The 15,456-nt window shown below is 39.6% G+C and overlaps 1 protein-coding gene across 2 annotated transcripts in view; it reads right to left on the reverse strand.

The window, feature by feature from the left end:
* Positions 1-15,456, reverse strand: part of PAPPA2 (pappalysin 2) — a gene marked incomplete at its 3' end in the record, with an annotated part of 286,538 nt that overhangs the window by 248,058 nt on the left and 23,024 nt on the right. For both annotated transcript variants that reach the window (XM_084251295.1, XM_084251294.1), the window contains exon 2: positions 3,856-4,927. In XM_084251295.1, coding sequence (XP_084107421.1) covers positions 3,856-4,927 — 1,072 coding nt within the window. The remainder of the gene's footprint in view (positions 1-3,855; positions 4,928-15,456) is intronic.

Here is a 15,456-nt window from a genome sequence, read left to right on the forward strand (position 1 = left end):
TTTAAAATGACATCCCTGGGAATAAAATTCTAAATGAGTCAAAAAGGAGAAAAAAAAGCTTAAAAGGATACACATTTATCAGAACAGAAGCTAGAGGCAATTAACGCATTTTTTCGAAAGTTTCACAGAAAATGTTTTTCAACTTAAAAGCTTACGCCAAGACAACCTATCAGTTTTGTGTAAAGGCAAAAACAAAAACAGTTGAGAAAGACATTTTTAGAAAAAGTAACTCTTTTTTTTAGAGAGTTACTTAAAGATGTTTTCCAATAAAATAAGGTAGCGAATTAAGAGATATTCATGAAAATCAGCACACAGAGTCTCCAATCCAAAAAAGCAGTGAAATGCAGGATGACAACTGTACAACAGATCTAAAGCTAACTAGTCAAATTGGAAGAGGAAAGGAATATAGAATGAACTAGAAGAGAGAAACTGAGAGGCATATTTAAAACACACACAAACACACACACACACACACACACACACACGATCAATAGACTTGCTGATATGAAAAAACAATTGAAGCCATCAAAAAAAAGTCTGAAAGAAACAAAGACGGAAAAAAAAGAAGACAGGCAAGGAGGAAGAATGAAAGAAGGCAAGGGGCCTCCCTGTGGCCTGGAGGTCAAGTCTCAGCACTATCACCCCTATGACCTGAGTTCAATCCCCAGCCAGGGAGCTAACCCACATATGGCAGCATATCTCTCCTGTCTTTCCTGCTGCTCCCCTTAGCAGTGTATTTAAGTGGATCTGCCTGTTTTGCTCCCCAATCTGTCTCTGGCAAATCCTCTAACCCTCCCCCACCATACCTCTGGTTTACATCCCAGTTCTTCTAACAAAAAAAAAAGAAGAAGAAGAAGAAAGACAAGAAATAGAGACCCATGGGAGTAGGGTGAGGGGTGAGAAGAAATTATGCCATCAAGAAAATATAATAATAGAATAATAATTTGTTCTGCAATAACAAAAAATTATTTTTCACTGACATGATATGATAAATGTATATAACTGATCCAACTCAAAATAGAAAAGTAACTATCTTGGAAAGATGGGAGGGAAAGGGAAGAGACAATGAAAAAGGGATCATCTCTTCACCATTAGAGCAAGTCAATATGTAAGTTTAAAATTGATGAATCAAGTAATATAAATATGACATTTGGAGATATGCAGGTAATTATCAAAAGAGACAGGTGAAATGGGTAAATATGGAAGCAGGGCTACAGAGTGGAGCAGAATGAAGAAATTAGGTGGGAGACTGTTGTTCCTTCTTATGTCTTTAGGTGCAATTTGATTTTTTTAAACTACATGCACTCATTGCTTTGATTTAAATATTTTTCATTATCAAAAAAGTGTAAACAGTTTCTCTTATTGTGTAATGTGAGCTCTGCATGTAGGGGTAAGAGAATTCCTTACAAATAAAGGTTTGAAACACTTCTGGGTCTACAGATAGAAAGGAATTAGTTACCATGGCAACTCCAAAGCAGTAAAGAGAATAAGTTATAAAACACCCTCATGAAAGCCACAGCAGTAGGATTTAGAGAGATTAAAGACCACTCTAAGGGAATGATTCCTGGGTACCTTGAGACAGCTTTCTGAGTCAGGACAGTGGGTTCTTGTAATGAGCTAGTAGACAAATAAGAAAAAGACAGATTTCTCTCTCTCTCTCTCTTTCTCTCTTTCTCTCTTTTTCTCTCTCTCTCTGGAGATTCTAAAATTGGCAACCTTTCTTGTCAGTGAGGTTGAGCTTCTGCTTGAGGTTATCAAAATCTGAAAACCAAACCCAAACATAATCTCTATTATACAAATATCTCTGGTAATGTGATCAGTTCTCTGAGTATGATTATATATACAAAGGTTTCCTATCTGTCAACTCTAATAATGATAACAATAACTAACGGTGGTTTAGAAGTATTTTCATACATTGAAAACTTTAGAGTTACCAAGCACTTTCTTGTACTTCGTTTCATTTGATTCACAAAGCAGCCCTAGAATATAGGTAATACAAAGTATTGCTGCAATCACCCCATTTTATAGACAGAATTCCTAAGTTCCAGAAAATTACTTGAACAATTTACCTAACTAATTAAGTGGCAAGGAGGCTGGGATTCAGTGTGTTCCTGATTCTTATCTTACTCTCAATCCTTGACATCATATGCCTGAACTACAAGCCAACCTACTGACTGGTGTTTATGAACTGTCACCACACAGGGACACCATGAATTACTACACAAATTGTGGTTTACACAAAGGCTGCCATCCAGGGATCAGGTGAGAACTGAGACCTAGTCCTCCCAACTCCCACCAGCACAACATCCAAGCTCCAGTATGAGCCTTTTTATAATTCATACCAATTATACAATGGCAATGCCTTGTCCATATATACAAATTAACAAGTTTACCACCCCCTTTCTCCTCTCTATTCTCCCATAACACTCTCCAACCCCTGCAACCACCATGAAATAAGAATCCTATGGGCTTCTGTCTCAGGACCAAAGATATATCACATCCATTAAAATAAATATGAGATAATAGCTAAGTAGCAGCTGCTATTTAGGTACTGGGCATAAAGCGGTTAACAAGGACCCTGGTCTCATGAAACTGAGATAGTAGGTAAGAGAAAGACAAATGGCAGATGCACAAGAAAACATCAGAAGTGTTGTGTTACACAGAGAACTAAAGTAAGTTGTACATAATAATGATTCAGTAGTTGCCTTACATTTGGAATCAGGAAAGACCTCTAAGAGAGGACATTTAAGTAGCTGTTGGTTGGAACCACAAGAGAAAACCCACAGGGGGAAGGTCAAGGCAAAGACAGAGTCCAACAAGATGAAATAGTTAATGTAAAGTTATGGGGCAAGAAGCATCTTGGTCTGTTCACTGGATCAGAATAGAGTCAGGGAAGCTGAGTAGTGTGGTGAGGATAGCAGCTAGGGGGAGGAAGCTGGAGAGGTTGGCAGGGACCCAGTTGTAGCAGAGCCTGTCAGTCAGATGGGGAGTCTGGGTTTTATTCTCAGTGCAGTGGGGGAAATTTAAGGGAAGTGACAGGATCTGATTTCCCTTTTTCAAAGGATCTTCTTGTTTGCTGTGTGGAGAATGTAACTTAACTGGGCAAAAAGACTCCAGGCACCTAAGGAAGACTTATGTGTAGATGGAGAATGTCATGTCCATGAAGAAGCTCAAATGGCACCAATGACTAGGTACACATGAACTATCTTCATGGATTTGTATGACTTTCCTGGGAATCTAAGACTACAGGAAGAGTGCTCAGGTGTAATTGATACTGATTGGTTTCTATCAGTTCATACAGTTGATCTTTGAATGACACAGGGGTGAGGTGGGTTCAGGGAGAGTTAAGGGTGCTGACCCCCCTACCAAAGAATAGAAAATCCATGTACAGCTTATACTCCACCATTGACATCTCTGGTTTGGCATCCTCAGATTCAACCCAGCAGTGGGTAGAATTACTAAATGAGGACCCACAGATAGAATAATATCCACATATAAGTGGAAGTGTGCGATTCAATCCTATCTTGTACCTTATTTGTTCTCAGGAAATATCCCCTAGCTTCCTCCGGTAGACTTAAGTTTTCCCCTTTCCTGGGCTTCAAGCGTTTGGTTCATTGGTCTTCAGGTGTGCCTCACACCAAGTACACAGTTGTCTGCTCCATAGAGAGTGATCTGTGTCTCTGATTACCTGACACAAAACTAGTACTTCACAAAAGCTCGATAATGTCTGACCTGGTGGGTGAATGGTGATTTGGGAGCTGTGTGAACATTCTTCCATTTCCAGAAGCCCCCAAAAATACAGTGGTGCTAAAAATGCACCCCACAAACAGGACATCCCCACCCCCAGGCCCTTACCTCTTGGGAGAGTCAGGGTCGAAGCAGGTCCTGCGCACGTCAGCCACTTCAGGGTCGCAGCAGTCCCCGTCATCAAAGTCATTCAGCATGTTGTTGCACTCGGCGTGGCACAGCCCGTCCCTGCGGTTCCAGGAGTAGCAGCGGCCCTGCAGACGGCAGTCACCCCCATCGTAGCCTGTGAGTGGGTGCTCACACTCAGGGTCACAGTGGTCATTGCCAATCTTGCTGGGCTCACAGTTGACGAGCACAGCCCGGTGGCGCAGGGTGGAGTTGTGGACATGGTGGACACTCAACTGCCAGCTGATGTTGTAGCGGCTGAAAGCTTCATTCAGTGCCTCGTGCTGCCGCCGGATCTGCTGCTCACTCACCGTGGGGTTCAGACCCTGATCATCACAGATGTTCACCACCTGGTAGCGAATCACCTTCTCTCCCCGAAGGGGCCAGTGTACGTTGTACTGGGAGATCAGTTCCACATTGTCACAAGCCGTTTGCCCACAGAGTGGAGGCTGCAGCGGTGACAGAATCTCAGGCTGGGGCCCTGAGCCCTGGATGACCTCCAGCCTGGGGTAATTCCCATCTCTAAAGGGGGCCCACTGTTCTTCCATGGGCTTGAAATTGGCCGTCAGGATCAAGGTGGTCAACTCCTCTGCCACACTTGGATGCTGAGGACTGTGCTGGAGTTGGCTTTGTGGGAGGGCTGTGGACCAGACAACCAGTGTCCCCACATGTCCACGGTAATAATGTCCGTTCTCTGAGCTATCCCCTCCCAGGAGGAAAGAGCGGCAAGATGCCATGAAGGGGCTGTTCAGGGGGCCAGACTGCTCTTGACTACTAGCCACCTGAGTGCCATCCACATACAGGGCCATCCGCCGTCCATCATAAGTGGCTGCCACATGTGTCCACGTTCCTGGCTGGTAGCGACTGTGGCCAGTCACAATGGTGGCTTTCTTCATGCGGTCAGTGCGGAGGGAGAAGAAGAAGCGAGCATCTCGCCTTCCTGTGTCCTGCCCTGAGCGGATCCCCAGGGCCCAGCCCTTGTCACTGACAGTGTGGGAACAGTTATCAAACACACCTGGGAAAGAAGGAAGAATCGAAGGGAGAAATACCAGATACAAAGGGGATGGAGAAAAGGAGAAGAAAACCCATGTAAATAGCATGAATACAGGTTCTTCATGGGAAAAATTTAAGTGACATTGATTCCCCAGCTGATAAACCTGTCCAGTACCCCACATTAGGCTGTTCTGGCAATATGTGTCCCTCAAAGGAATCTGATTTAAGATACCATTCAACTTGACTTATTCTGGTATTTTTCAGTGACCAAAATGGAAGCTGGAAAGGGGGTCTCCAATGCAAGTGACAAAACCCTCTTCTAGAACTTTGTCACAAATGCTCCCTAGGCTGACTCTGAGTCCATGCCTGCTGTCCCTGGTCCTAGCCCCTTTCCTGGGAAGCCATGAAGACAGTTGTACTCACAAAAGACAATAATCTTCTATCTCCTTAAAATCCCTTTTCTCTGGTGAATATTGTTTCTCATCAGGAAAACAAGCTTTTGATCTGTAACATCTCAAACATCATTCCCAGCTCACTATTCCTTCGAACGCCTCTCTCTGATGGGCAAGGACACCCATCCACAGAGAACAGCTGTCAGACAGCGTAAGCAAAATGCTGGCCACATGGTCCTAACCTGAAAAACTACTATAAGGTATAAGAATGATTGTTCTCTCACCAGTGATGCCCAGCACAGGGCAGAAGTGGAACTTCCCCAGGTAAATGAAACTCTTCACCACACATGACCTTCTCACCTTGCTCATTGCATAAAATTATTAAGTCCAGTTGAATACAAAAAGGAGTAAACACAGGGCCTCCTCTGGTGGTACAGCAGTTGAGCGCTGGGCTGTGAAGCTGCCCGCAGCCTCTGCAGCACCGGTTCGACCCCAGCCACCAGCGAGAGTCCCACATGGCGCGCAGACCTCTCCTGCCGCCCGCTGCTCCCCTCAGCAGTGTATTTCGTCAGTCTGCCTGTTCTGTTCCCTGCTCTGGCTCTGGTGAATTCTCTCACCCTCCCACACTTCTGACTATATCCAGTGCTTGTATGAATGAATAAATAAATCTTTTAAAAAATTAAAAAATAAAAATCAACTTTATAAAAAAAAAAGGAGCACATTTAGCTAACTAGATCAATAATATGTTGGCAGCAGAAAGGAGCAGTAATACAATCACAGATGAAAGAGTGATCTTGAAGATAATTTGAAGGCCTAAACAGTCCCCAGAAACCCATTTTCCATTTTAAGTCCACCATCTTCTCGAGAATTCTAGTATAGTCTCAGGATCAGATTTTAGTTATAAGTTATGTAAGAGGTAGTACATTCACAGAGAAAATGCTTTAACTAACCAAAACTGGAGAAATCTGCTGGCTTATGGATTAGATACTTGAGTCTCCCACCAGGAGTCATTCTTCCCCCACCTATTATTCAATATTGTGTATTCCTTCGTTCTCCTATATAATTCACTCAACCCGTACTTCTCCACTGAGAGTCTGGATTTGCATGGCATGAGAACCCCCATTCTGATTACAGACAAGTGTTTTAAAATAGCTACATTTTCACAAATGACAGTATTGCTTCTCTTCTGTCTCTTGCATAAATTAATAACTCATGACTTAAAAAACAAAGAATTCTCTTAAAACACTTAACTAAACAACCCATTCCCAACTGACTATTTCTAACAAATTATACTTTAAAGTACTGATGATAATGAAGTTATATTTACTGTGTAATAGTACATTCCAATTCTGTTTCCTGGGGTTTTCTTGTTTGTTTGTTTGTTTTTTGTGCTGAGGTATGTTGGTAAGAAACCTAAGGTTACTGTTTTCCAATTTTTATATTGAGTAGCTTCTCAATAGCACAGATAAATCTATTAAGATGAATAGCAAGTTCCTTACTTTATCATTTCTCCTTAATCCATTACTTTGGGAGGTATATTAAGCCTTAATTATGTCCATCTGCTAACCTATGAACAAATGTGCCCTATCTAGTATCAGGACCATGGAGTTACTAATCTCTCAACTAATAAATTGCTGGGTATTAAGAGGAAGAATTGGGAAGGCTATTTCATATTTGTTGCACATGTAAAGTTGTATGTACATGTTTCCTCCAATATCCAAAAGTAGAGCATTCCTATGAAATATTCCTCAAGTGAAAATGACATAAATCAAAGAAGCAATTTCCATTAGTATAAATGGAAAATATTTTGAGTGGTCCCAGACACAAAAAAATCACCTACCAAGTCATATCAAATAACACACAAAACCTAAAATAATACTATCATAGAGTACAAGAGGAATGACATGAGAAATACACAGTCTATGTAAGTAGTTCCCAGAAAGGAGCTGGCAAGGACAACTCTCACTGCACACTGTGCTGCTGCCTCTTGAAGCAGCTGCTGCAAAACAAATGCTAATGCTATTTTCACTTTTTTCTTTTGTCATAAAAGCGAAAATCTTTAAAAACAAAACTCATGCCATTTGCAGCAACATGGATGGGCCTGGAAGGGAGTATGCTAAGCAAAGTAAATCAGAAGGAAAAAGGAAAATATGATGGTTTCACTTACAGGTGGAATACAGGGGAACCGAGAAAAATGTCAGGAAAAAGGCAAAACTTGCAAGCTGACATAGATCTGATGAATATAGCAGGGAATGGGGAGAAAGGGGGTCAAAACAGGAGTGGGAAGAGCACAAGGGAATATGGTGATGGTTCAAGGGTGTTGTGTGTACAGAAATGAAGAGCAATGTAAGAAAATAATTTTCAAACCTTATTGGAAAAATAAGAAGTTATTTTCAGTCAATAAAAAAAAATAAACTAGGTACTAATGTAGGGCTTTCGTAAAACAAGGAGACCTAACACAAACTTTCAGGTGGGAGAAAAACCTGTATATATTATTTGGATGGGAGGTACAAATTGTTGAACTTGACATTAAAATTACTAGGTAGTTAACTGTCACTCACCAGGCATCTAGTTACAAATGTGAACACTTTCATTTACTGTCTTTAGAATGTCTACTGTAGTGTCAAGAAAGTAATTTTTACCTACTAAACTCATAGGAAGCCGTAAAAATATTGAATGTGTCCAAATATTTCTAACTTCTTAAAGTATTACATAGAAGGTGGGATTTTCCTATAATACTAGTCTAGTTTTGATTAATCTAAGTTTCAGTAATTATATTAGAAAGATTGTTTGGTAATAGCATGAATCTAGTCTATTTTAGTTGGCAATTTTAGCAAATCTATAGAAGTACTATTTTCTCAATGATTATCAAAGCAATGATTCTTTGTTCTCTAATAAGATGATCAAGCATTACATGAAAAACCTCACTAAGTGCTTAGATAATCACATTTTATTTGCTATCTCACTGTTACCATTATTTATACTTTATCTATAGGAAGAGAGGATAATTAGTTGTTAAACCTACCCTGAACCCATTCCTATATATATATCAAACAGAATTATCTAATTCAATGGCTAAGAACAGAATGTTTGTATCCCCTGCCCCATAATTCCATAATTGAAATCCTAATCCCCAATGTGATGATATTTGTAATAAGGCATTTGGGAGATAATTGGTTCATGATGTTGGGTACCCCATGATGGGTCTGTTTAAGAGGAAGAGAGGTAGTCCTCTTTATCCTTGTGAAGATACAAAAAGATGGCCATCTACAAAGGAAGAAGTGGGCCCTCACTATACACTGGACCTACTGTTGCCTATCTTGGACTTTCCAACCTCTAGAACTGTGAGGAACACATTATTTTCCTTAAGTCACCCAGTGCATGGTATATTTGCTAAAGTAACCAAAACTGACTAAGACACCAATGTCCTTAACACTCATTGTGGATCAGACTCCTGTGTGGAATTCTTTTTTTTTAAAGATTTATTTATTTATGCATATAAGAACTGGAGTAAAGGCCAGAGGTGTGGGGGATGAGAGGATTCACCAGAGAGAGTGGGGAGTAGAACAGGCAGATCTACTGAAATACACTGCTGAGGGGAGCAGTGGGTGAGACAGGAGAGGTCTGCTGGGCCATGTGGGTTTTTCCCTGGCCAGCCGGGGATAGAACTCATGCTGTAATGGCTGGCAGTAGCTTGAAAGCATTGTCTTTAACCCCTGCACCCCAGGGAGGCCCTGGATAACTACTGTTAATAGGTGATATTTACTTAGCACTTACTATGAACTAGATATTAAACTAAGTGCTTTACATGTCTCTTCCAAACTCCCTGTATATAGAAGATATTACTATTAACCCCCATTTTAAGTTGATGAACCTGGGGTTTAACAGATATTTACCCAGTCACAGAGTCAGACAGAAAAAAATCTAATACTAGAAAAGTATATGTCAACTTCTAATTAATGTCATTTTCCCCCCTTAGAACCAAGGACTAAGATACTCAAACTGCCATTTAAGTATCTCTTAATTGCCAGATACTCTACCTAGTGTTTTAAATATCTCATTTGATTTCATTTTCATAATAATCCCATGAGAGAGCACTTTTGAGTTTTGGGGGGTTTTTGTTTGTTTTTACATTTTTTTTATTTTATATATTTTACATCATTTTTCATTTTTGCACAATGTATGCATTTTCATCTTGGTCACAGACCCCATTCAATTCCCACTACCCTTGTTTTGATCCTACTCCCTTCTCTCCCATCCCATAGTGTTTCTCTGGTTTATAGTTGCTTGTTGATTTTGATTTTTACTTTATTATAATTATAATTAGTCTTTTTCCTGGTCCCTTATTTAGGTTTTCTAAATTCCTGCTAGGAGTGAGACCATCTGATATTTTTCTTTTTCTTTCTGGCTTATTTCACTGAGCAGGATCCCTTCCGGCTCCATCCATGTTTCTGCAAATTGCATGAGTTTATCTTTTTAGATTGCTGAGTAATATTCCGTTGTGTATATGTACCACATCTTCTTGATCCAGTCATTATTTGGGGGCATTTGAGTTGTTTCCATAGCTTACCTATTGTAAATAGTGCTGTTATAAACATAGGGGTGCAGGTGCCCTTTGGAATTAATGTTTCTGTGTCCTTTGGGTAAATACCTAGGAGTGGAATTGCTGGATCATATGGAAACGCCATCTTTAGCAGACTGAGGAATCTCCACCTATGTGGAACTCTTGAGAAACCATATTGAGAGAAGCTCATGCTCCATATTTGTAAAGAAACACAGCTCATCTCTGCTGCTCAGTGGATGGAGATGGAGAAGACATAAACTAGAACTTTGCAGTTTATAACTTTGCAGACATAAACTTTGCAGTTTCTAACCATTGAAAAAAATTAGAAAGATTGCTATCAATTGCAAGTTAAATCAAAAATGAAAGTGGAAACCTTCACTATAACTCTTTTAAAGCATTTGTTTAAAAATCACATCAGATCAGGCATCTTAGCTTTGCCTGAGGTTTTTGTGTAACCATGTTACACACTTGTTCATTAATTTCGCAACTAATGGAATGAGAGCTAGGTAAAGCAAGCAAGGGTCTGTTACGAATAAGTGCAAAGATGCAAATGTTGTTAGGGAACATGGTTAATTGATTTTTACAACTGATAATTAATTGAAGTTTTTTTATTATTTATAAGAAAATTCATATTTAAGACTACTGAGATGGAAACAAATGTTCTCTGTACCCATAAAAAATCTATTCATCCAGGGGAGAAGCATGTGATGTTGAAGCATTGTGTGGATTATAACCCTTCAAGGATCTCTGCTATCAGATCCAATCTCCTTCATGAGATCATGAATATGCCCTTTTGATAATGTTCAAATTTCCAAGGATACATTAAACAAATATTTCTACCCTCCTGCATCATCACCAGTCATAATCTAGCAACAAATATTTCTACCCTCCTGCATCATCACCAGTCATAATCTAGCCTTCTAGTCAGGAGGATGTGTATTATCTGATTCTATCCTTTGAGACTGAATTAACTGGCTTGTGGTTAAACTGTATTTCAACCTGTGTTCAGGCAAAAATTTAGCCACAATATTGAACCTGAGCCTGGAAATTCTAAGTTCCATCTTTCCCTGGTGGGAAGAGCATCATGCTTGGTCACTTGAAGGGCTGTCACAGACGTAACCACAAAGGGTTCACATTTCATTTGATTGTCTTATTCCTACTGATAAGAAGAATTCCGCTTGGAATGAGTCATTCAATTTGTCAAACATTCAGTTAACATCCTGTTTGTGCCAGACATAGGCCCTCTTCTAAGCTTAGGAAGAAAAGGTTGTCTCTGTCCTGAAAGAATTATAGTCTCATGGGGGAGTGAGTAACATAGGCGATAAATTCAATATAATATCAGAACTAAGAACAGGGAATACAAAAATGAGTGTAAACAGTCTGCACTCAACCCATAGGTCAGAGAAGATTTCCTGAGGAGATGAGGTCCTAATCTGAATAGTGTGTAAGATACTCCCATGCAAAAGAATTACAGAAGATCCTTCCACAGAGTAGGAATATGAGGTATAAAGACACCAGCAGTAAAATAGGTCAAGATGGGTCTTATAGATAACACAGTAAGGGGTTTGGAGTTAAGGATTACCTGGAGGCTTCCCTATTGCTGCCAAATGCCTCTGACATCCTAAGAACACAGGGTAAATTCAGCATGAAACATCTGAAGGTTGGCATTGCCATACATGCTAAATCCAACTGCAAATGACATTTAAGAAACTGTCCAAAGATTGCAGGTGGACAGTTGTGACACAAGAAGTTCATGGACACTACAAGGACTCCATGCATTTAGTTCACCCGTGAACTTGGTTCAAGAGTAATTTACAAAACAGTACTAGTTGCCAACCTCAATACTCACTTTTGAGAAGTTCTGTAGTTACAAAATGGTTATTTGACAACATGAAGTGTTCAGTATAGCACATAAGACAAACATTAAATCACTTCAATGAAATATGCTCATTGTTAGAAGTATAAAAACCTATAAGAATAGCAAGAGGTCCTCTTTATTAAAAACATTGCATACTAAGGTATAATTTCTTCCTAGTTATCCAGTGTTAACTTTACAGCGCTAATATGTCTTGTTAATAATTTGAGTCCTCACAAGTATCCATCATCCAAATACGCTCATAAAATTTAGGGTATTTTGACTATCAGACTGTCTGAGAAGGTTAGAGAGACCCAAAATCAGAATTCTAAAAGACAAATTTAGAAATTCCCAGATCAAAGTTCCTGCTAGTCACCTGGAAACCTTCAGAGTAAGATTTCTTAGACCTGCATTTATACAAAATACCCATTTCTGCTGAATCTTCTAAACTGAGATGGGTGTTTTTTTATGTGTGAATATCTTTCTTTCACTTCTTATATGGACTAGTATCTCCCATTTAGATAGCACTTGAGTTTCCTAAAGTACTCTTACATATGCTGTCATTAACACATAAGTCCTTTTGTGAGTTTGGCAGGGTTATTACTGGCCTCAGTTTTTTGCTGAAGACAAGATCAAGAGAACTAGGAGAGAAGTCAGAGATGGAAAGAAAATATTTACATATAAGGCATCTTATAAAGAGTGGTAGTTTAAACTATGCCAAGATCTCCTGAAAGTTAACAAGAAACTCCTATTTTAATATGGTCCAAAGACCATAAAAGTTACTTCATTAAAAAAGATATATAGATGACAAATAGGCATATGAAAAGATGTTCAACATCTTATGTCATCAGGGAAATGCAAATTATTTTTTTTTTTTTTGGATTTTTAAAAAAGATTTATTTATTTATTTATGCAAGAACCAGGGTACAGGCCAGATGTGTGGGAGGGTGAAAGGATTCACCAGAGACAGAGCAGAGAACAGAACAGGCAGACTGAAGAAATATACTGCTGAGGGGAGCAGTGGCGAGACAGGAGAGGTCTGCCGCACCATGTGGGACCCGCGCCGGTGGTCCAGGATAGAGTCAGCGCTGCAGAGGCTGTGGACAGCTTTACAGTGTGGCGCTCAGCCGCCTGTGCCAACAGGGGAGGCCCTGTTGCATGGGTATTTTATTTTTTTTTTTATTTTTTTTTTATAAATTTTATTGTTATATTCCCCATACAATTGCAGCCCCCCATTCTGACCCCAATCCCTCCCCTCCCGCCCCCGCCCCCCTAAAAGTGTCTCTGGTTCATAGTTTTTTGTTGATTTTGATTTTCACTTTCTTATAGTTATTCATTTTCCTGGTCCATTATTTAAGTTTTCTAGATTCCTGCTATGAGTGAGACCATCCGGTATTTTTCTTTTTCTTTTTGGCTTATTTCGCTGAGCATGATCCCTTCCAGTGCCATCCATGTTGCAGCAAATTGCATGTGTTTATCTTTTTTGAATGCTGAGTAATATTCCATGGTATATATGTACCACATCTTCTTGATCCAGTCATCTATTTTTGGGCATTTGGGTTGTTTCCAAAGCTTAGCTATTGTAAACAGTGCTGCTATAAACATAGGGGTGCAGGTGTTCTTTGGAATTGATGTTTCTGTGTCCTTTGGGTAAATACCTAAGAGTGGAATTGCTGGGTCATATGGAAGCTCTATGTTTAGTAGGTCCAGAAATCTCCACACAGCTTTCCACAGTGGTTGGACCAGGGAAATGCAAATTAAAAGAGCAATTGAATATCACCATGTATTTTTAATGACTAAAATTCAAGATACTGACAACACCAAATGCTGACAAAGATGTGGAGCAACAGGAATGCTCCTTGTTACTGGGAATGCAAAATAGTATATCACTTTGGAAGACAGCATGTTTAGATAATAAAAACTAAAAATACTACTATATGATCCAGCAGACACCCTCCTTGGTATACACCCAAAGTAGCTAAAAATTCTGTCCACAAAAACCTGAACACAAAGGTTTGTGACATCTTTATTTATAATTTTTCTAAGTCTTGGAAGCAATCAAGATATTCTTTAGTAGGTGAATAGTTAAATTAACAGTGGTATATCCAGACAACAGAATGTTATTCAGTGTTAAAAAGAAATGAACTACCGGGCCTCCCCTGGTGGTGCAGTGGTTGAACACTGGGCTGCGAAGCTGCCCTGCAGCCTCTGAAGCACCGGTTCAATCCCCGGCCGCCAGCGAGAGGGTCCCATATGGCATGCAGACCTCTCCTGCCATGCCCACTGCTCCCCTCAGCAGTGTATTTCATCGGTCTGCCTGTTCTGTTCCCCGCTCTGACTCTGGTGAATTCTCTCACCCTTCTGCACTCCTGACTGTACCCAGTGCTTGTATAAATAAATAAATAAATCTTTAAAAAAAAAAAAAAGAAATGAACTACCCATTAATAATGAATATTTGACAAAGCAACATATTCTAAAAGAAAATGTATTCGATATTACTAAAGGAATTACCATTGTAAAAAAAAAGAAGTTCAGAAACAATGTGGTTAAGGAGTGTAAGTGAAATAATAGAGAAATGACTAAAAGAAAAAAAAATGAGCTTCCAAGCCCTGAAAGGACATGGAAGAAACATAAAGGCACATTCCTAACAGAAAGAAGCTAATTTTAAAAGGCTACATACTGTATGATTCCAATTATAAGACATTCTGGAAAAGGCAAAACTATGAAGATAATAAAACAATCAGTGGTTGCCAGGGGTGGGGCAGGGACTGGAGATGAATAGGCAGAGGAATTTTAGGGCAGTAAAAATAATCTGTATGATAATATAATGATGGATATATGTCATTATACTTTCATCTAATTCTACAGAATATATATCAAGAGTGAACCCTAAGTGGACAATAGGTGATTATGATGTGTCTGTCAATGTAGATATATCCTTGGTTAAAAAAAAAAAAATTACCGTATTTGCTGAGGGATGGAGATAATGGAGGAAGCTATGCATATGTGGGGAGGAGGGATATACAGGGAATTTCTCTACCTTCTATCACTTTTTCTGAATATCTAAAATGCTCTTAAAAATCAGCATTTTAAAAAGGGGTAAGGTAAACGTTGTCTCCATTCTGGGTTTGGGGCTTAAGATTTCTTCCTTAATACAAGTGACTAATTTCTATTTCACTATGCCTGTGAAATAGACTCCATTCATCCTGGGTCTGCTCTTCAGCATCCTTCAGCCACAAACTGGAATTACAGAGCACCCCGTGTAGCTCATCCAGGTGCTCTCAGGAGGGACCAGCAGCCTGCCTTCCTTTATTCCTCTGAGCAGGAACAAGAAAGACTTTCAGCCAAAAGAAAAATTACTGAATTCCCAAATTTAGGAAAATTCTCTTTCTTCTCAGTCTAGCAGTGTAAAGGCTGACAACACAGTCTAAGACCAACACAGCTTAAGCCAACACAATATACATTGTGAAACTCTGAACTTGTGCAACATTAAGATTTTATAACTTTGGATGTACATGTGATAGAAGCAAACACGTTATGACTGTTGTTTATTTATCAAAGCCACATTCTTGGGAGGAACAAAGGAAACAGATCATCAATATGATTTATGAAATCACTCAACACCAAACTGAACTGTGATAGCCTGTGGGGTAGAAATATCAGATCAAATGATGTAGCTCAAAAAATGGTGGTGGTGCCGAAGCCAAACATTTGGACCCTGTTGTCTTAAAACTTGAAGA

Source organism: Talpa europaea, assembly GCF_964194135.1.
Source record: "Talpa europaea genome assembly, chromosome: 12".
Classification (NCBI taxonomy): Eukaryota; Metazoa; Chordata; class Mammalia; order Eulipotyphla; family Talpidae; genus Talpa; species Talpa europaea.